Consider the following 23227-nt stretch of genomic DNA (forward strand, 5'->3'; position numbering starts at 1 on the left):
ACACGTGGCTTTGAAGAGTGAGACATGAAGAGTAGTGGCAGCTGCTATGATAACTGTTGTTTCATCATAGTGACAGAATGGAAAAGTGTAAACATTTAGTAAGTTATACGTTGACGAACTTGAGGTTGCGCGGCAAAATAAATACACAAGAGAAAAGGGGGCCCGTACAAAACCTCGAGCAGCTACATATTCTACATACTGGGATTCTTTCCTGATTTTGACTCCCTCTGTAATGTTGAACGAGGGTCCATTATGTGTGGGCGTAAACTGTCAGCCACTGTGTTATTTATCACACTGTAATCAGAGTGTGGATGCTTAACACATACCAGCAGTGAGAATAATAACAGCAGAGCTATGCTGTCGTACACACCTTCACTGGGCATATCTCCTCTTGGCCTGACACTCCTGAGGGGCAGGCGGTCGGCCATGCTTCACATGGGGGGGGGGGGGGGGGTGGGGGGGGTGGGGGGGGGGTGGTTCTACTACCACCAGAGACACTGTGTTTGGTATTATAAGGACCAAAGTGATATACGGTACAAATGGATTTAATAACAGAAAAATTATAGAAATGGATTCCTAAATGCCTACTATTCCCAAAAGGCTTACTGAAAGGTCAAATATTCCCAAGTTACCTACTGAAAAGTCTATTATTCCCAAGACACCTATTGAAATGTCTACTCTTCCCAAGATGCCTACAGAAACTTCTATTATTCCCAAGACGCCTACTGAAATGTCTACTATCCCCAAGATGCCTACTGAAACTTCTATTATTCCCAAGACGCTTAATGAATTCCCAAATTCCTGTGCAGCTCCAATATGAACAATGACCCAAAAACCTGTGCAAATCCCAAAGGGCACCCTATTCCCTTTATAGTGCAACACTTTAGTCCACTACCAAGTCTAACGAACAAAGCAAGAATACATATTCTATCACTTTCAAAAAAAGAAAAGATATACAAAGCAATTACAGATGAGAAGAAAAGAATGAAGAAAAGGCAAAGACCAGGGAGAGGTTAGCCTGATTTAACAGATGCCCATTTTAGGCTTGAAATTCCAAAGGGACTGAAACTCGAAATAATCACATAGCACACATAATACCCTCATTCACTGTGTAGGCTCCAGTTGTTTGACATGGGACCAGTGCTATAGAAACAACACAACGGCAGGTATACTTACAAATCAGGGGAAATTCCCTGTGCCTCGCAAACTGTAATAATACCCTATAAACCCTTAAACAGCGCTGCCAAAACAAACCCTCATGCACCATCGAAACTGTAAGACAAAGCATGACGCAGGGATCATCTCTCCTGCGTCCCAAATCTGTACCCTATTCCCCTGTGTAGTGCACTAGGGCCCCTATGGCCCTGGTGAAAGTTATTGAACTACGTAGAAATAGGGTGTCGAATTTGGGACACACTAAAAAGGGACGTGGAGAGACAACTGTGAATTGCAAACAGTGGTGAGTTATTATAGCATCTCGAAGGAAGCCAATGTACAGCTCCCTATGGGAGGATCAAACATCCAGTGAAAGGAGCTGGTGAAATGTGGATCTTTGTCTGTTTTTACTCTGTGAATACTTAATCAGGGAAGAGAATGGTGAATCAGAGCAGCACGAGGGAGTCACGGATGGGTACTGTATAAACTTTATCAGCTGGATGACAGTCGGAAAACCACTTGGCATGGTGTATGAAACGGTATGAAATGACAGTACATTCTCCTTTCGTCCTTTAGGTATTCACAACAGCAGAAAACTATACTCAACTTTACACTTTTAGAGGCCAGTTTAATCAGATACGCTTTTGCTGTGATCTGCATAGCGGGTGCCTTCAAAGGTTGGCGTCCAATGTGGAAGTGGTCCAGATCTGTCTAATCCACAAACAGACCTAGGTGTTTGGAAAATCTTCGACAGTATCACAGGTTACGCAGTCATATTACTAGCCTAATAGTTCTGTACAATTCTATACTGTCTTTACACAACACGTTCTGAACTTACACAATTTAACATGGTGTCAAACACAGCTATGAGGGTATCGTCTCTCACCAGTTAACTCTTATCCTGGCCTTAAGGACACTTAGGCACTTTTCCCCCCAAGAAATATACACAATAAAATCCACAAATACTGTTATATTGAACTATAAAAGACATTCGAGATTTGGATGAAAATCTCACAGTGCAACGTAAATATAAATATACCAATTTAATTCAAAACAGTAAATAGTTAAAACAAATGTAAACAAAGCAGCTGAGAACAGAAACAAATCGACCAGAAATACGCATTAAAAAAAATTCTAGCCAAAACTTCAATCTGATATACAATATGTCTTCATATATAACTTGGAAACAACTCTGAACGATGATTAAGTAATCAAGTAGCTGCATACTTCTGAAGTGTTTAGCAAAAGTGCTGTTTAAAACCCTATGTTTCCCCGAGCGAGGGAGTAGCCCAGCTTGTTCTGGTTCCCAATAAAGGACATGAGACCGACATAAGCCTCAATGAGTAAGGGCTGGTTAAGGACCAAGACCCCGTTGGCCTTCCCAGGGATGGGCTTCCTTAGGTGTGCCTTCTGGGCTGCCTCTGTCAGCTTCTCCCTGAAGGTCTGGATCTAAGGGAGAAAGGGTTTAAACATTAAGTGACATTTCACAAAGGCGATCACGTGGTCTGTGTCCAATGCACTGCTGCAGCATGGGTCCAGATCCATCAAACCATACACTTAAGTCTATCAGGACAAACTAACCTGCCTTTCCCACTATCTCCAAATGTTTTTCACGTCATTCCTAGGTTTTCCAGAAATCCCGGTTTGGAAGATTCCCGTAATCAATGGGTGAATAAAGCAGGAGTGCGAGAGGGAGAAGGAGAAGGAGGGAGAGAAAGGAGGAGAGTGGACATGGACTAGGTTTTGTTTAGTATTTCCTCTCCCGTCTCCTGCTCAACACCTCTGTAGTAGTGGTGGAATGTTCTGGGCTGTAATGACTGGTTACATGATCTGGGAGGTCACCTGCTATCTGCTGTTCACCTGCAACATCCCTGTAGGCCACATGCCACAGTATACCCACTCTAGTCCACTTATTATCAGAGCCCCGCGGCACCCTGGAAGTAGTGTGCTAAATAGGAAATAGGCTTGCATTTGGGACTCAGCCTGTCTGAACTGGGGGATGGGCCGATCAGTTAAAAAGGTGAAGCCCCGCTAGAGGCGGGTGGAGCGGGAGGGCGGGGAGAGGGTGGGTGGGTGGGGGAAGGTTCGAGAGGGGAGGGAGGAGCATGTCATGAATGAAATCTTCCATCAAATAGCCCATGTGACGTGGACCTGGTCGCACTAGTCCACAATCCAGGCATGGAGAGGCCCTGATAGGCCCATCTTACTTCATGCCACAAAGGACAGCCTCTCTGGTTCTATTGTCCAAGACACCGGTATGGCAGATTCCTGGCAATGCTAAACCATAACATCTGTTTGACCTACAGGGGTACCAGTGTTTTTTGTCCAGTGTCTACAGTAGGTCACAGCCTTTCTTGAAGAGCCTCTCACAGGGCCCGCCCCTCTTCCTCTGCCGTAACCATGGTAACGTCAGGTTAATATTCCGATGGAAAATACCAAACCGATGCTGTTGTGGGAATCTCTGAGTAATACAATGGAAATGTACCAGGGCACATTGTAGCATGTTACAGTTTCACTGGAAAGGAGAGGTGTGGGGGGGGGATGGGGGGCGGGGGTTGGGACATGTAACACAGGCCTTTCCGCTGGTGACCCCCCCCCCCACAAAAAAGTTAAATGTCGGTCTCTAGAACGCAATTACGCCCTGTAACAGAGCACCTTTTTAGTACCGTAATTTACTAGGTTAGTACTGTATTTACCAGGTTAGTACCATTATTTACCAGGTTAGTACTGAATTCACCAGGTTAATACTGTATGCCAACAACATTGTTATTTACGGCAACAACCTTATTTTACATTAAGTTTTTCTTGGGTTGATTTAACTATTATCATTTTAAATTTTAATAAATGTCTAGTGCTTTGGTGTTGGCTATACTATATTTCAACGTAGAGAGCTAGTGAAAGGAAGGTCAACTCTTTTTAAATAAGGCACATTTATAACTTGTAGACAATTTCTAAAAATAACTGATGCACTGAATGCACTTCCCTATCAAGGCCGTTGAGTCTTGTCTAATGTGTCTAATGTTCGTTCGGGGAGACATGTCTATGTCAGTGAATACAGGGAAGAGGCGACTTGATTTGCAGTATTTTTATTTTGTACTGTCCGCTATGATGACAATATAGTGAACAGTACAAAAGTGAATTCTGTGTTTAATTTAATGTATTTTATTATGTGCTGAACTACTATCACACACAATGATGTGTTTTATTAGGTGCAGGCTGTTAGAGGAAAAAAATACTTGTTCTTAATGGTTTGCCTGTTTAAGAAGTCCAGGACTGAACTAAAACAGGAAGTCATGAGGTGCTGCATCTTACCTCACAGAGGGCAGTAAACTTTTCATCAGTATTCCTGACAGGGTGGTAGGTGAAGGTGCTGAAGGGGTAGTCTGTAGCAAACGGGTTCCACCGAGTCGCGAACGACGGTTCCCTCAGCCTGTCCCAGAACACACGCACACCGTCTTCTTCTCTCCTGAAAACATGAACAAGAATAAGAAAAATGTTTCAATCTACAAACCCATACCTCCAGAAAGAAGCCATACATAAATATAAACATTAAATGCAACATTTCTTTTTTTTTTTTTTTTACATGTACAAAGGACTTTATTTTCCACAACCCATCAAAATCTAAATGTGATTGTATTTGGCAACCATTTTGTTCTAAACACAATTCCTGCTATGAACTATACGGAACACTCATTCAACGATTTTTAGAACTAAACCAAGATAGCACACATGCAGTTTCTCCCACTGAGATGCTAGTGAAGCCAAAGCGTAAAATCTATGAAAGGCATTTGGGAGAGCCAATCACAAGATAGAAACATAATTTTGGCTATTACTGGTATGTTTTAGAATATATCTGTTAAGAAACTCTTGTGATGTGTGGAAATGTTCTCATTCTGCACTCCTAAAAAAAAATATTTGGGTAATGGGAAAACAAAACTTGCTTTGGTGATGACATTTCCAAATATACAGAGACATCGAAGATTCCACTATGAAGAAAAAAAGAGACTGCCCCTTTAAACTGCTCTTTCTGCCTGTATGTCGTTCAGCCGGGTTTGCAAACACTGTAGGTCTACTTGAACTTGGAGACCTCAGGGCCTGCAGCAGTAACAATGCAGTACAGCCTGTCACTGGCTGATCTCTAAACCCCACCCACCACTGCTTGTCACTGGCTGAGCCTGGGTCCTCTCTAGGTTTCTTCCTAAAATTCGACCTTCTTAGGGAGTTTTTCCTAGCCACTGAAATTCAACACTACTGTTGTTTGCTCCTTGGGGTTTAAGGCCGGGTGTCTCTGTAAAGCACTTTGTGACAACTGCTGTTGTAAAAAGCGCTTTATAAATAAATTTTGATTGATTGATTGATTGATCTCTACACACCACCCACCACTGCTTGTCACTGGCTGATCTCTACACTCCACCCACCACTGCTTGTCACTGGCTGATCTCTACACTCCACCCACCACTGCTTATCACTGGCTGATCTCTACACTCCACCCACCACTGCTTGTCACTGGCTGATCTCTACACTCCACCCACCATTGCTTGTCACTGGCTGATCTCTACACTCCACCCACCACTGCTTGTCACTGGCTGATCACTTTGTTTGTGTCATTTTCTTTTTCTCTCTCTAACACTAACCTAGAAAAAGGAACTAATGGTAACTTCATACTTATTGATTAGGGGAGACCCTGTAAGTTTGAAACACTAGGTTAATAAGACCATAGAAACCTGGGACCTGGATTAACTCTGCTTTGATTGATTAGCTACATTTTAGATTTTAACTCTGCATACAGATGGAAAACAGAAGGAGCAAAATACAGGGAAAAACTGTAAGATCATCCAATTGATTAAAATACAAAATTTGCTTAGGAGGAATTTCACCTTTCAGCAGAATCCTAAGAAAAAAGCCAAAGGAACAGAAAAGAGAATCCTGTGTAGCTGAGTTGGTAGAGCATGGCGCTTGCAAGGCTAAAAGTTGTGGGTTTGTTTCCCATGGGGGACCAGGTCAGAACTGCATGCACTCACTACTGTAAGTTGCTTTGGAAAAGGGCGTGAGCTAAATTACTCCAATGTGAATGTCCAACAGTGAACCAGTTAAAATCCCGAACTCAATTATATTGCGAATCTGTGGCACTGTTTGAAAATTGCAGTCTGTTAGGATTGTCTAAACAACCTTCACAACCTGAACCAAATCTGCCAGGAAGAATGGGCATTAATCCCTCCAACCCTGTGTGCGGGTCTGGTACATACCAAAAGACTGAAAGCTGTCACGGCAGCGATAGGTGACTATTAAATATTGATGTGTATACTTACTCAAGGAACACAATTCCTTTTTTATTTTCTTACAAAACTCTCACACCCACAAAATTTATGTTGAGTGTCAGCGTTTTAAAATAAACAATCTAACAGAATTACATTTCAACATACCATTTGTAATTCAGTCCATGGTGTGAATACCTTTGCAAGGCTCTGTATATATAAGCAGCCACATTTATCTGGTCACAAGTGGAAGGTACTCCCACTGCTATTGCTCATCCAAGTCAATATCAAATTTCCCCAAAACTATCGGTTGAAACTTGTTTTCAGGCAACTTTAAGACTAAGCCACTGGCTTGAACCTAATATTCAAATACATCCCGTGACGTTCTCCCTCTCAGGCTCTCTCACATAAATCAGCTCTCTACCATCCACTACACTCAGACAACCACAATTTCCTATGAACCGCTGAAGTAAATCTCAGAGACATTAAGTAATCTGTCAGTAAACTGTTTCACTGGGCTCCCATTACTTTGTGCATTAAGCGTTGCAGCTCAGGGAGGACTGATCGGTCGAGTCTTGAGTGTTCTTCATCCGTCCCAGAGTGCGTCACAAACAGCAGCTCTTTTGTTTCAGTGTACATTACTCACTTGTGGTGAACAATTACATTTTTAAGGCGGGGTGGGGGGGGGGGGGCGCCACAACCATTGTATATCGTCCAACGTCCATAGTGCTTTTGGATCTGCTGTCCATTAATATTAATGTCTACCTTTCCTTCACTCTGCAACCATCAGAACAATGCAGTGCAGCCTTTAAAATGTGATTTAAAAAAAAGATTCAATGTAAACACTGTGTGCCTTTACATTCCAGTGCACAGCAGAACACAGGCTGAACCCAGACTCATCCATTGGGGATGACTGTCTACGTTGATAAAGTAAAAGCTTTGCGTTTGATTGACAGAGACTAGACACAGTTGGCGGATCTGTTTTTTGCATTGTCGGCTTTCTCCATCGCTCTCCTCCCTCTCCTCTCCTCTCTCTCCTCCCTCTCCTCTCCTCTCCTCTCTCCATCGCTCTCCTCTCTCTCCCCCCTCTCCTTTCCCCCACCTTCTCTCTCTCTCTCTTTTCTTCTCTCATCCCTAAATCCTTTTTCCTCATTTCTCTATATGTCTGCCAAAGCTGTCATCCAGGGTGTTGACGGAGCGCTGAGGCATCATCATCAGGCCATGTTAATACGTAACAGAACAGTGGGCAGAAAAACAGAGGCGTGCCATTGGTCCGTCCTAATTTTATTTGTCCTAATGTTCCATCGTTCTGTAATCCTTGGGTTAGGCAAGTCGTCCCAGAACACACCTTGAGCAACAGCACTTCCTGCATGCCGAGTTCTCTCCCTGAGGGTACAGAATCCAGCTGCGGTCTCCTCGTCAACACACAGCCACACACACACACACACACCCCTGTGACCGCCTCTATAGTGCCTGCACCACTGTCTCCGTTAAAACATCTATTCTACGCACGCCCACATTCTGGACGATGGCTTCCTGAACACCACCGTGCTGCCAACCAGCCATCCCAGCTTGTAGGGCAATACGTTTGACCGGGGGAGTCAACAGGAGAGCACGATTAACTAGTGAACAGGGGGGCCATTTTGGATACAGACCGAATGCTCTGCTGGAAGGAGAACGAGCAAGCGGTGTGGTTGTTTCACCTGGCTCTTTGCCAAAACATATGCGCTGTGGAGAAGAGGGCTAAATGACTAAAATGAGCCCATCCCATAGATGACTGATATTATTTCAGCAGGGTGGACTCAGGGAGATGGGATGAGGTGAGGGTGGAGCTATTTACTCTGCTGTAAGTGGCTTGACAGAGGCAGAGTATAAAGAATTCCTCAGGTAACATATCACTATGGAGGGCACCAGCCCAGACAGGCACAATGGGGTGGGGCCCCCTCACTCGCTCCCGCTCTCTCTCTCTCTCTCTCTCTCTCCCGCTCTCTCTCTCTCTCTCTCTCTCTCTCTCTCCCGCTCTCTCTCTCTCTCTCTCTCTCTCCCTCTCTCTCTCTCTCCAGCCAGCCAAAGGTCCTGTAGTCTTTACTGTGTTAATAAGGCACAGTGATGTGGGTTGGACATTCAATGATTTCCCAAGGAGCTGTATGCAAAGATGGGAGATATTTGTTTTTTTAAATCTGTACTTTGGTATTTTATGATTTTAATTTACTGACTTGAACTATAATCTATTGTATTTTGTAAAAATATACTTTAGCAAAATGTATATACAGCTGAAATCTTGCATGTTGATTGTTGAATGACTAAATTCCTGTGCATCCCTGCAACACGCCGAGAGATCAGGACCATTGGATCAACACTACTGGATCAATACCAGGCCCGGTTCAGTTGTCATGACTCTGGCCCACATTGTCTCTGAGTCAACACACAAATCCCCTTGTGGCTCAATATGGCCTCAGAATCTTCCTCTATCACGGTCTCTCTTTTAACAAACCATCCATCCAATTATATATTCACCAAATTCCCCTCTTCCTCCCAAATGATTTGACTGAAAGATGAGATGGAGATAGGGAAGAGAGAGCCAGTTATAATCCCCTGTATTTTTGACCAATCAAAGCAGCAAGATGTGAGGCCAATTGCCATGGGAAAAGGTCAACCAGTAGAGAACGACACTGTAAAAACAACCAATATTACCTTTTTCCCATGTCATTCATATTAAAAACGTTTAATACATTTTGCTTTTCACTTGTGTTATTTATTATAAATTGCTTATTTTCCACTTGAATGGGCAATGAAAACAAAATGTTCCCATATCAATAAAGCCTATTCAATCTATCTAATTAAAATTGATTGAGAGGAAAAAAGACAGAAAAATAAAAGAGAATAGAAAGAGAGGGGTGTGGTGCAGTGTTGGCAACAAGAAGTAGATGAGGGTGTGACCATTTAGGTCAGAGAGGTCTCTATCTATGGTTTATATATCTACTGTTCAGGTCAGAGAGATTTCTGTATCTATGGTTTATATATCTACTGTTCAGGTCAGAGAGGTCTGTATCTATGGTTTATATATCTACTGTTCAGGTCAGAGAGATTTCTGTATCTATGGTTTATATATCTACTATTCAGGTCAGAGAGGTCTGTATCTATGATCTATATATACAGGTGCTGGTCATAAAATTAGAATATCATCAAAAAGTTGATTTATTTCAGTAATTCAAAAAGTGAAACTTGTATATTATATTCATTCATTACACACAGACTGAAGTGTTTTTTCTTTTAATTGTGATGATTATAACTGACAACTAATGAAAATCCCAAATTCAGTATCTCCGAAAATGTGAATATTACTTAAGACCAATACAAAAATAATATTTGTAGAAATGTTGGCCAACTGAAAAGTATGAACATGAAAAGTATGAGCATGTACAGCACTCAATACTAGTTGGGGCTCATTTTGCCTGAATTACTGCAGCAATGCGGCGTGGCGTGGAGTCGATCAGTCTGTGGCACTGCTCAGGTGTTATGAGAGCCCAGGTTGCACTGATAGTGGCCTTCAGCTCTTCTGCATTGTTGGGTCTGGCGTATCGCATCTTCTTCTTCACAATACCCCATAGATTTTCTAAAGGGTTAAGGTCAGGCGAGTTTGCTGGCCAATTAAGAACAGGGATACCATGGTCCTTAAACCAGGTACTGGTAGCTTTGGCACTGTGTGCAGGTGCCAAGTCCTGTTGGAAAATGAAATCTGAATCTCCATAAAGTTGGTCAGCAGCAGGAAGCATGAAGTGCTCTAAAACTTCCTGGTAGACGGCTGCGTTGACCTTGGACCTCAGAAAACACAGTGAACCAACACCAGCAGATGACATGGCACCCCAAACCATCACTGACTGTGGAAACTTTACACTGGACTTCAAGCAACGTGGATTCTGTGCCTCTCCTCTCTTCCTCCAGACTCTGGGACCTTGATTTCCAAAGGAAATGCAAAATGTACTTTCATCAGAGAACATAACTCAGCAGCAGTCCAGTCCTTTTTGTCTTTAGCCCAGGCGAGACGCTTCTGACAATGTCTCTTGTTCAAGAGTGGCTTGACAAGGAATGCAACAGCTGAAACCCATGTCTTGCATACGTCTGTGCGTGGTGGTTCTTGAAGCACTGATTCCAGCTGCAGTCCACTCTTTGTGAATCTCCCCCACAGTTTTGAATGGGTTTTGTTTCACAATCCTCTCCAGGATGCGGTTATCCCTATTGCTTGTACACTTTTTCTACCACATTTTTTCCTTCCCTTCGCCTCTCTATTAATGTGCTTGGACACAGAGCTCGGTGAACAGCCAGCCTCTTTATCTATGACCTTTTGTGTCTTTCCCTTCTTGTGCAAGGTGTCAATGGTCGTCTTTTGGACAGCTGTCAAGTCAGCAGTCTTCCCCATGATTGTGTTGCCTACAGAACTAGACTGAGAGACCATTTAAAGGCCTTTGCAGGTGTTAGCTGATTAGAGTGTGGCACCAGGTGTCTTAAATATTTAACCTTTTCACAATATTCTAATTTTCTGAGCTACTGTTTTCATAAGTTGTCAGTTAAAATCATCAAAATTAAAAGAAATAAACATTTGAAATATATCAGTCGGTGTGTAATGAATGTATACATTATACAAGTTTCGCTTTTTGAATGGAACTACAGAAATAAACCAACTTTTTGATGATATTCTAATTTTATGACCAGCTCCTGTATGTATGTATGTATGTATGTATGTATGTATGTATGTATGTATGTATGTATGTATGTATATATATGTATATACACTCCCCAGATCTTGTAACACCACCTAACCTTTAGAGGCTGAGGGCTAGTTTTAGGGCCTAATGTTTGCTCACACCACCTAACCTTATCCTAAACACTGAGAGAGCAAAACAGATATGTATCTTTGACCTGTGACCCCTCCTCTCGTCCCCACACTCTTTCAGCTGATGAACCCACATCACTGGAGCGTTAGGTGCAGGTTTTGTCAACCACAGATTATTTCACTAAATCTGTTAAATGATGGAAGATATTTCCTATGGATGTGTTAACCAGCGTACTTCCTGTAACATACTCATGTATGATTTCATAGGACATTGTACCCAGGTGGAACAGGGAACAGGCCTAGAAACATCGGAGTCCAAGAGCTCCCTCTGCTGTTGAATATTGGATGCAGGAGGGGAAGTGCTTCTTTTGAAGCCTCTGAATTTTTTTCCTCACATCGCTTTACTGACGCAAGTCCTGCCGGGATTCAGTTGAATCCGTTCCTTTTAGATAGGAGAAGTAAATAATGTGCTAGATAGCTACTAATTACCTCGTCTAGACACGTTGGAGAGAAAACAGTAACGCACTAGTCTCTCCACACACCCACACCCACACTTTCTCTCTCTACCAGACACACAAACACACACTCCGCACGCTATCTAAAGTGTGTCTAGAGAAAACATGGGATGAACCTCTTTTACTCTCCTCCCATGCACCTTCAAAGACTTTCCTTATTTTCCCAGTAAGCTAACGAAGCGTTCCACCTGCCTGAGGCAATTACATGGAAGGACAACCACACCACATTTCATGGTACTGATTCTGATTCATACACATTTGGACAACATTGCTGTTTATTGTCCTTTCAGACGTTGAAACGGTACAAACAACCAATCGACAGATTGGATTTCAAAGCATCTACTGGTTCCTTTACATTAGATTTCATACCATATTTCAAATTTTTCTAGGTAATCATTTTAAATCAATGGTTGTCCACTGAGTGTAATCTGCCTCCACTGCTCAATAAAACAAAATAAAAACAGTTTATTTTAGGGCCTTTTGCTGTTGTGAGTAAAGAGTCATGGATGCCCGAAGTTTCCCTATGCATTTAAATAATTACACCTTCCATGAACGCACATCCCAGCACATCCTGGCACATCCCAGCACATCAGAGCCCAGTTCAATAAACAGTCAATCAAATCAAGCAATCAAACATTTATTTATAAAGCCCTTTTTACATCAGCAGTTGTCACAAAGTGCTTTTACAAAACACCCGGCATTAAACCCCAAGGAGCAAACAATAGTAGTGTTGAATTTCAGTGGCTAGGAAAAAATCTTTAAGAAGGACGAAATTTAGGAAGAAACCTAGAGAGGAACCAGGCTCAGAAGGGTGACAGTACAGTATGTGTGTGTCTGTGTGTGTTACCATATACCAGACAACCACAGTATATTAACCCAGAGTAAATGATTACTTTTTGCCGGTTTTCACTTTTTTTGCTTGGGATTGAAGCCACGGTTATAATATTAAGGGGTTAAAGTTATGAGTTAGAAAATATAATTTGATTTAATTTAATCTATAAAAATTCCTCACAGTCATCGTAAAACAAATGTGTATATTGGCACTTTGGTTAGAAAAACCTAGTTAGCAACAAATTGTTGTGACTCTGGTTAGAAAGACCTAGGAGAGAGATTTAATTAACTGCATTGAGAGAGATAGAGTCTTAATCTTGGCAAAAGCTCTGCACCCAGTTTTACATTTTATTTGAATGCAATGCCGGAAATCAACAGTATTTTCAGTACAGACTGCCGCACCCTGTCCAGTGTTATGCTTCTGCTTCATAATGCATTACATTTGATTCACCAAATTAATTAGCGTTGATTTGGGGAACAGTTGTCCCGCCCCAAATCTTAACTTGCCTTCCTCTGTCCCAGAATAATCTGCGACTTCCCCACCCCATTTGATCAGCATCATCTCAGTCTAATGTCACGGTGATAATGGCCACCACCTGTCATCATGAACACTTTCACATTTCTATTAAGGACAAGACTGTAAACAAAACTCTAGAATGGGGCTCTAGTATAAGACCATAGAATTGGGCTTTAGACTAATACTGTAAAATAGGGCTCTATAACAGGGTTCTAGAATAAGACAGTAGAATACGGCTTTAGAATAAGACTTTAGAATTATGACTGTACAATTAACACTGTAGAATAATGTTCTAGAATAAGACTGTAGAATTAAGACTGTATAATAAGGCAGTAGAAAAAGCTCTGGAATGGGACTGTAGCATAAGACTGTAAATGAGGGAACGTTACTTGCTCATTCAGTGATGTATTTAACTGTTAGTCTGAAAACATTCTGGGCCGGGACAAGCTGTCCTGTAACACTGGATGGGACCGCTGACATGCCAAGGACCCGACACACTGTCGACAGAAAAGCTGCCTCTTGGTGATTCTTTTATTATCAGAGGTCACCGGGAATAGACATAATGAGTACAGATGGTCCATCCCTGTATAGCGGAGCCCGGTTCTCCTGAGCCCGGGTTCTCCTGAGCCCGAGTTCTCCTGAAACCCGCCTACTTAATGCCCAGGGATTGTATACTGTGCACTCTGACCTGGAAGATAACCAACCTTATACACGGTTCCACAACTCAAGGACAACTGTGGGAGACTAACTGATAAGGGAAGTCACATGATGTCTCCAGTAATCATTTTGTTATGGTCTGGTTTTGTCTAATACACCCTTAAATATACAGACATTTGTTTTCTCACCTTCTGCAATCTGGCATGAATCCATATTTACATGCCACCTCTTTGAGAGGACTCTACGGCTTGTAAAATGACCAAGGTGAAGTGGATCACAGATATTGATCTGTGCCTCAGATATGGATAAGGCTATGATCGCCAAATCAAGACCCTCCAAACAGTTAACTAAACAGCTGTACTGGTCTATAATCAAATCTTGGCTTATCGCATGTCAAATTACTAAACATACAAAGGTTATACTTACTGATTACCTTTCAGCTACTGTACCTTTAAAAGTCAATAGTGTACATGTAGGTTCACTTTCCAAAAGAGACAGAAAGGACGGATTGCTTGGCAGGACATATGTGAGACTGGTGGATCAAAACTGAATTTGCCAGTAGAAAAAAAAAACTGGTCAGCGGAAGATTTTTAACAGCATGGACATTCACTCTGAAGAAACGTAGTGGAGAATGGTTATAAAGAGTTTTGGCATACTTATGGACATTCAGGTCAACGGTGGCCTAACAAGCATACCTGCAGGCAATGTGAGTGTACTCCAGGGTTAAAATGTCCCATTTCCAGGGCTAGAGGCTCAGAGACCCTTCTACAGACTGTCTAGACATTATCTGTACGTGTCACTAGTGTACATCCATTATCTGTACGTGTCACTAGTGTACATCCATTATCTGTACGTGTCACTAGTGTACATCCATTATCTGTACGTGTCACTAGTGTACATCCATTATCTGTACGTGTCACTAGTGTTCATCCATTATCTGTACGTGTCACTAGTGTACATCCATTATCTGTACGTGTCACTAGTGTACATCCATTATCTGTACGTGTCACTAGTGTACATCCATTATCTGTACGTGTCACTAGTGTACATCCATTATCTGTACGTGTCACTAGTGTACATCCATTATCTGTACGTGTCACTAGTGTTCATCCATTATCTGTGCGTGTCACTAGTGTTCATCCATTATCTGTACGTGTCACTAGTGTTCATCCATTATCTGTACGTGTCACTAGTGTTCATCCATTATCTGTACGTGTCACTAGTGTACATCCATTATCTGTACGTGTCACTAGTGTTCATCCATTATCTTTACGTGTCATTAGTGTTCATCCATTATCTGTACGTGTCACTAGTGTTCATCCATTATCTGTACGTGTCACTAGTGTGCATCCATTATCTGTACGTGTCACTAGTGTGCATCCATTATCTGTACGTGTCACTAGTGTTCATCCATTATCTGTATGTGTCACTAGTGTACATCCATTATCTTTACGTGTCATTAGTGTTCATCCATTATCTGTACGTGTCACTAGTGTTCATCCATTATCTGTACGTGTCATTAGTGTTCATCCATTATCTGTATGTGTCACTAGTGTTCATCCATTATCTGTACGTGTCATTAGTGTACATCCATTATCTTTACGTGTCATTAGTGTTCATCCATTATCTGTACGTGTCACTAGTGTACATCCATTATCTGTACGTGTCACTAGTGTACATCCATTATCTTTACGTGTCACTAGTGTACATCCATTATCTGTACGTGTCACTAGTGTACATCCATTATCTGTACGTGTCACTAGTGTACATCCATTATCTGTATGTGTCACTAGTGTACATCCATTATCTGTACGTGTCACTAGTGTACATCCATTATCTTTACGTGTCACTAGTGTACATCCATTATCTGTACGTGTCACTAGTGTACATCCATTATCTGTATGTGTCACTAGTGTTCATCCATTATCTGTACGTGTCACTAGTGTACATCCATTAGGATCACAGACAAAGTTAGTTGGAGGAAAAAGGAGTGTAGTGGAGGACAGGAGGGGAGGGAGGAGGATTGAGAGAGGAGGAGATGGAGGGGAAAGAATTGTACTGGAGGAGACAAGTGGGGAGAGGACCGTAGAGGAGGGGAGGGAGGAGGAGGAGTGTGGTCGGGGGTGTGGGAGAGGTACTTACTTGAGGAGAGAGCGCTGAGGAAAGATGAAGTTGCCGTAGGAGATGCGGTCTATGAAGTTGAGCGGGATCCTCTGAATCTGTTCACAGTTGAGCATGACGAAGTCATACTTACACAGCAACAGGGAGTTCTCTGTGATGAGGACCACGCGCTCTCGCTCATTGTTCCAGTGGTCCACCCTGAGGACGGGACAGAGCATTTCCGTTGATCACATCTTTAACCCAGGGAGTAGGGAGGCACCGACAGGAAAACTGTTGGCCGATGTTGATAGCCGATATTGGCATGCTAGAGTTGGCCAATGACGGTAACGATTATGTTTATCTTGGGCTGAAATATCTGGAAGATTTTAAGCCAATCGGCCGATGCCAATAAAAAAAACATTGCTTATAATCACCCGATACGGGTTGCAGGAAGGAAGTAATGATGGGAACAACTGAGACCAGCATTCAGTGAGGTTACTGTATAGTTCCTCAAAATGAAGTTACTGGTTATTGGTGTACAGTAACTTCATTCATGATGCAGAAAGATAAGAGTCCATTTCCTACTGACACAGACAAACAGTCAGTGACTATGTGTCACCTACCCACAATGCACACACACCTTGTTTACATGGCTTTTCCCCCATTTGACCCAAACACTTACATTACACAGTTATTATTATAATTAAACCTTTATTTCAACAAAGAACACTGGCTGAGACCAAGGTCTCTTTGACGGCCGGGCCCTGTGTATACCTGTTCACACAAACAGTTTAGTTTCAATGACTGAAAACAAACTAAGAACAGACAAAACAACACACTCATAGAACCAACACCCACCAGGCAGTGTTCTGTTCACAGGGAATCATGTGATCAGTGGCCCGCCCAGCAGGCAATATTGTTTCCAGTGACATCATTAGAACTGGCTCCAACAGAAATATGTTGTTTTGCTACATTGTTGTGATATCTATGTGATATCTAAGTGTTGTGATATCTATGTGATATCTATGTGTTGTGATATCTATGTGATATCTAGACAGACTGATCATTCTACAGACCTGCACAGGCTGTATCCAGGAGTGAAAGTAGATTGATTTTCTTATAGGTACCTGGGGTGAAAGTAGATTGATTTTCTTATAGGTACCTGACTCACAGTAACTAAGTTTCCTTCCATAGACTTTATTAATCAGTGGGGCATATGCAGCTGAGCTGTCTCCCTTCTATTCATTTTATAGCATTTCTCAAAATCACCAATTTGTTCCCTCAAAATGTAAGATGATTCTAAAAACATTCTGCGTGCATTCTATTGAATAAGCCCATATCTCCAAAGATCTATTTTCTGTGTTGGCCTTAATGCAGTAATAAACCTACACAAGTCCAGGCAAAGTAAATTAGAGTTTGCGTACCGGAACTTGATTTGTGGATTATGGATGATAGACATGTGCTCGTGGCTAGTTAGCTACAAGCACAAGGACAATCCAGGAGGAAAACCTAATGTCAGTGCGCTGTACACCAGAGACCGGTGGAGGCCTTGACCTTTCAACAGGGCAACAGCCTAAGCCATCATGCGGCGCCCAGTCTGAGCTGCCAATTTGTCATTCAGTGGGTGTGAGGTCATGTTGAACTCCAGTGTTGCGAACTACAGTTTTGCCAGGCATTTTGTTTTAAACTATGGACAAACAAAAGTTTCACCAGAGCAGCTTTTTTTTCTCAAAATGTATTGGTCCGGCGATACTCTAATTTGAAAAGAATCCCGCGGCAACAGGATTTATTATAGATACTGGATGTTTTTGGTAGAGGACGATACACTTTTCATTGAAGTCTAAAATGTTTAAAATGAAGCTTCACAAGCATATTCAACCTCAAACAAACCCCAGAGTTTCCATTTCCCGGTACAACAATGGCTATGGCAAACAAGTACAAAACAAGAGGTAGGGAAAGGTCAAGAACTCACTCAGCCATCAGCCAGGCGCTCTGGACGGGGCCATCCTCCTTCGGGTCGACCAGAGCGTGAATGTCTTGCAGGGCTTGGTTCAGAGTACCGGGCTGAACATGGAAAACAACCGGTTAGCTCATCCCGGGCAACATACAGGAGCAAACACCGTGCCGACCCGAATGCTGGAAAGCCACGGCCAACAAGGGGCCCAGGCCGCTGGTCTGTCCTCACATGGCCCCAGCGGTAGACGATCAGCTGGCAAGCCGCCGTGTGGAAGTGCCAACGGGCCAAGTCCCAGACTCGATATGTCTTAGTGTTGGTAAATAAGAGTGCAGATTAATGAGGTTTGTTTAGGAGTGACTCGCTGGCCCGGCAGCTGATTAAGCGTAATTGTATTTACCGTAGGCGCGGTAGGACCCAGGCAGTCAAGGGGGGACGTTAATCTGCAGTGTTTATCTGATCGAACTGTTCTGATAGTTAATTAAATAGCCATTGCATTGTGGATTGGTACACTGCAACAAGTCAGACTTAATACATTTTAGCAAAAAGAGACATAGAAATGTTGTGCAAGACGTGCTTACTTGAATTTACTGCCTTATTAACCATATCGTTGCTTAACTCTATTACTTTACTTTACTTTACTACACAACAGTAGGCCAGCCAAGCGTGTTCAGTAAACCTTGACATTATGCTAAGCATACGAAGCAGATAATACTGACCCTCAGAACAAGCGTGTTTGATAAACCTTGACATTATGCTAAGCATACGAAACAGATAATACTGACACTCAGCACAAGGGTGTTTGATAAACCTTGACATTATGCTAAGCATACGAAGCAGATAATACTGACACTCAGCACAAGGGTGTTTGATAAACCTTGACATTATGCTAAGCATACGAAGCAGATAATACTGACACTCAGCACAAGGGTGTTTGATAAACCTTGACATTATGCTAAGCATACGAAGCAGATAATACTGACCCTCAGAACAAGCGTGTTTGATAAACCTTGACATTATGCTAAGCATACGAAACAGATAATACTGACACTCAGCACAAGGGTGTTTGATAAACCTTGACATTATGCTAAGCATACGAAGCAGACAACATTTACCCTCAGAACAAAGAACCTCTTGAGTTTGAACTGATCCATTGCAGAGCTCCACTGGCCGGCTGCCACCTCAGCGCCAGACCCAGGTGCTACGACAGTGGCAGGAGCCTTGTCCTCTGGTTGCTGCCCTGGAGGACCTCCCTCCAGGGCCCGGGAGTCTGTCCAGTTCTGGGGCTGGGGCAGTGCGGAGGTCTGTGGCGGATCCACCTGAGGGGATGCCTGGGCCTCTGGTCCTAGTTCTGGATGGTCCAGTTCTACGGCCTTGAATGTCACTGCTTCCCCATCAGACATGGCTGTGTCCTGTGTATTACCAGAACCCACAAAGCTCTCATTAGCGATCAGGTGGCCTACTGTTTAGAGCAGTGCTATTCAAATTTGGACCTCAAAGCTGGTTCCACTCCATTTGCCCATTGCAACCCTCTAATCACAGACTTATTTAGACCTGGGACACCAGATTTGTGCAATTAAAGATGACAGTGGAATATAAAACCATCAGGCTCTGGTCCTTGTAGTGTAAGTTATAAATACCCCTGGTTTAGAGCCTTGAGCCAGCAGCCAAAATGTTGCCAAATAATAGACCATTTGTCTGATTCAGCACCTCATTAATTCCAAAGAGTTGGGTTAATGTGCAACTGACAACGAAAACAATGTATTCTATTTAAATGGCTTGCTTTTTATAACAGGGTAGCATTATTAAAGGGCTTGACGTGTAGTGAGTGGTGCGCTGGGGCTTTGTTGCAGGAACAGAAAATGTTGTTGCCATGACGCGTCTTGACCCACGCTCCAATCCTCAGCTACAAAATAGCAGAAATTATTGAGCTACCGGAAACTGATTTTTACTACATAACTTCAACACACTTCCCACTTCCAGTCCGTGTTTGGTATCAATTGTAGCCACAATACACAGTGTTGGTCAAACAAGTGAAGTATGTAGAAAGACAGGTTTCACGTACACTGCTTTCTTGAATCATGAAAAAAGACAGATTTCACGACACTTATTTCGTGAATTATGAAAAATATATGTAAAAACAGCTATATTAAAAAAACATATTCGGATGGTATTGGCTATACTTACCGGTTTGTATGTGATATATCCGGGAAGTGTTATTGCCAGAAGAAAGCAAAAGGACTACGGTGTGAGTGAAAGATGCACAGCTCAAAGATTTTCGTTTCCTTGTTCCGTGTCTAATTTTAATGGGCGGGCCAGGGCGCGGGCACTCATCACGGAAACAAACACACTTGTCGCTCACTTTTTGCCCACCGATATCAGGTTTGGTTACGCTCTAAAGATAATGCACGCGCCAACGGGAGTAGTTCAGTGGGTTCCCTGGGACTTGCACGTGGGCTTTACAAAAGAGCAGATGTGGCTAAACAATGATTTGTGTTGCCATCCTGTCTGCTCTTTGAACCGCTGTGTAGCCGAGGCCTGCTGCAGTCAGCTATTTGTGATACCAATTGAATTTAATTCAATTTCATTTCTATATTAAATTCACAGTGCCCATGCCACCCATGCATTTGGTTTCAGGCCTATAACAAGCATTTCACACCACAACAATGGATTTTCCAGGCTGTATTTTATTTTGCACATTTAAAACTGTTTAGGCTTTATTTATTTTTTACCGTAATGGTATGACTAATGTATAAACAATGGGTCTTAGGAGATAATTCTATTCAGGGATGTTTGCAAAAGAAAGAACAAAAATCTGCTTTGGATATCCTCCCCTATCAGGCTCAGGTTCACACTTTAATTTCTGTTTGTTGCCTAAAATACCAAATAATATTTCAATTCATTTCCCCGGGTTTGACAGTGAGAGAAAGACAGCAACACAGCAAACAATTTGAAGAGTGGGCTGTATTTAGAGTAGTAAAGGGATTTCTGCAGACTGAATTGGATCTCCCCTCCACAAAGCACTGAATAGGCCCAGCATTAACAACCATTGAAGCATCACTTTACATTTGGGCTGATCATTTCTGACATGGCGTGCTGTAAGGCTGTAAGGACACTCGTTCGTTCCCCTGTAATTCTTTGAAGGAGCTATTCATTCCGTTCTGTAAAGCCTTGAAGTTTAAAACCAAATCTAGTTATAATCCTGAACCATCAAAGCTGTGCTGACAGCCAGGCAGGCAAGCGGCCTTCTATTAAAGGCTTTCTGTTCGGTGGATTTTTCCCCCCGCTACGCCTACGCACGACAGGTCTGCAGAGTATCCTGTTTCTAGAATAAACTCTTTACTTTCGATGAGAGTCTGCTCTGTGTTGTCAGAAAGAATAAAGCCCTTCAATGCTTCAGCAGAAACCCCTAGGGCTGAAAGATCAGGAGGCTTTGGGTTCTGGTTCGATTCATGCCATTACTGTTCATTATCAATTACTTAATGCTAAACAATCCTTTAATTAATTAATCAGTAGTAGTGAGGGGCAGGAAGGGACCAGTGAGACGAGGAAAGGAGAGGAGTAGTGAGATGAGGCAAGGAGAGGAGTAGTTGGGGGAGGAAAGTAGAGGAGTAGCGAAGCAAGAGAGGAATAATCAGGTGAGGAGGAACGAGGGAAGAGACGAGAGGAGTTGTTTGGGGTGGAAAAGAGAGGAGCAGTGATGGTAGGTGAGGTGTCGTGAGGGAAGAGAGGAGAGGAGTAGTTGGGGGAGGAAAAGGAGAGGAATAGTAAGATGAGGAGAGGAGTGGAGAGGAGTAGCGACGGAAGGATCATTATAATCCATATTGTTGTATCTGGGCCAAGCAATCAACACACGGCAGCTTGCTTTCCAAGCAAGCGTGTGTGTGTGTGTGTGTGTGTGTGTCTTCAAATAAACCTCCTAGGCTTAGACAGTCATGCTGAAAGCAGTTGAACGATCATCTTTAACAGACACAGTGGAGCATGCACCTGTCATATGTAATATACTCTTCCTCAGTGTCAGTCAGAAGCCTTTCACAAACCGTCCACGTCCAACATGCACAACACCAGCATACGTGGGAAGATGGACCCTCTATCTGGACAGATGCTACTTTCATACAGACTGGGGTGTAGGAAAAGTCAGGTTTGAATATGCGTCTGTCATTTCTGCGGTTACCTGTTGTAGCAGGGCGTCTACTCTGAACCTCCAAGACATCTTTTCATTGCAAATGTCTAATGAGGGACTTATTTAGACCTGAGGTTCCAAGTAGGACCAATTACTGATGAAAATCTACAGAAATGCCATTTCATAGTGTGTAAAAAAAAGTATTTAAAAAAAAGTTTAAAAAGTACACCCCTAGCTGCAATAAATGCCCCCTTTGGCTGAAATTAGTTCACATAGACATTTCTTGTAATTGGGTATTAGTCTCTTACATCAACGAGGAATCATTTTTGTCCACCCTTCTTTACAGTATTGCTTCAACAGTGTCATGTTCCAAGTCTTGGGTATCATGTTCATGGTCCACTTCAAGACCCCACTGGGGTTTTCTCTATTTCTTGATGATCTGTCAGACAGTCGAATGATGTACTACAAATAGATGGAAATGGCCTTCCCAGACTCATATGGAAATAGTATGGAAATGGTAACTCCTCCCAGACTCATGGGCATAAATAATCTTTCTTCTGAGGGGCTTCTGAGGGCCATGATTGTGTTATCCCACAATCATGGGACCAAATTTCTATTCTTTATGGTATTCTGGTCCCTCCATAGTAAATTAAGGATTTTCTAATCGTTTCCATATTTACTGAAGGGTTTTCTAATCATTTGCACTTCTTAGCAAATCTTCATGTGATGGTAAAGGTAGGGGTGTACTAACTTTTTCTGCATAATGAAATTGTATTTCTTTTTATTTTAACTGTATAACTGGTTTCAAAGTTGTGATTTGTTAAATGATTTAACCTTCATCAATTAGTCTGGTTGGAATTTAGCTCAAATATCCATGTGTACAAAAATGTAAAGAAAAAGTCAATATTCCAAGAGGTGTACTTACTTTCACACTCTATATATTATATTACAGAGTTGGATTGAAGTAAAAACATTAGTGACCGTGTCACTTAAGTAGATGTTTTATTGATTAAACAATCTCACTTCGAAACTGAGCCACAGGGAAAGAGTGAGAGAGAGACAGGGAAAGAGAGAGACAGCGAGAGAGAGAGACAGGGAAAGAGAGAGACAGCGAGAGAGAGAGACAGGGAAAGAGAGAGACAGGGAAAGAGAGAGAGAGAGACAGGGAAAGAGAGAGACAGGGAGAGAGAGAGAGAGACGGAAAGAGAGAGGGACAGGTGTTTTTTTTTACTCCATACTATGTTGGTAGTGATTGTTTATCCACAGTGAACCTGATTTCACTCCCA

At 42.4% G+C, this 23227-nt stretch overlaps 1 protein-coding gene across 1 annotated transcript; it reads right to left on the reverse strand.

The window, feature by feature from the left end:
• Window positions 1–1211: 1211 nt before the first annotated feature.
• Window positions 1212–20160, reverse strand: tprg1 (tumor protein p63 regulated 1). The gene is made up of 6 exons (XM_010871262.4): window positions 20006–20160; window positions 18934–19230; window positions 17837–17928; window positions 15907–16083; window positions 4468–4621; window positions 1212–2604 (listed from the first exon to the last, which is right to left on the reverse strand). The coding sequence occupies exons 2-6, from the start codon at window positions 19219–19221 to the stop codon at window positions 2410–2412; spliced, it is 906 nt and encodes a 301-aa protein (XP_010869564.2). The 5' UTR covers window positions 19222–19230; window positions 20006–20160; the 3' UTR covers window positions 1212–2409.
• Between the last annotated feature and the right edge of the window lie 3067 nt (window positions 20161–23227).

The sequence above is a fragment of the Esox lucius genome, chromosome 8, assembly GCF_011004845.1.
Source record: "Esox lucius isolate fEsoLuc1 chromosome 8, fEsoLuc1.pri, whole genome shotgun sequence".
In the NCBI taxonomy this organism is placed as follows: Eukaryota; Metazoa; Chordata; class Actinopteri; order Esociformes; family Esocidae; genus Esox; species Esox lucius.

What these genes read in the sequence shown, in the direction of transcription:
- tprg1 (XM_010871262.4), bottom strand. Translation starts at nt 19,221, where the DNA reads ATGTCTGATGGGGAAGCAGTGACATTCAAGGCCGTAGAACTGGACCAT. An exon ending in AGAGGTTCTTTGTTCTGAGG is followed by an intron (nt 17,929 to 18,933) that starts GTAAATGTTGTC and finishes TTCCATGTTCAG; the next exon opens with CCCGGTACTCTGAACCAAGC. An exon ending in AGCGCCTGGCTGATGGCTGA is followed by an intron (nt 16,084 to 17,836) that starts GTGAGTTCTTGA and finishes TCCCGTCCTCAG; the next exon opens with GGTGGACCACTGGAACAATG.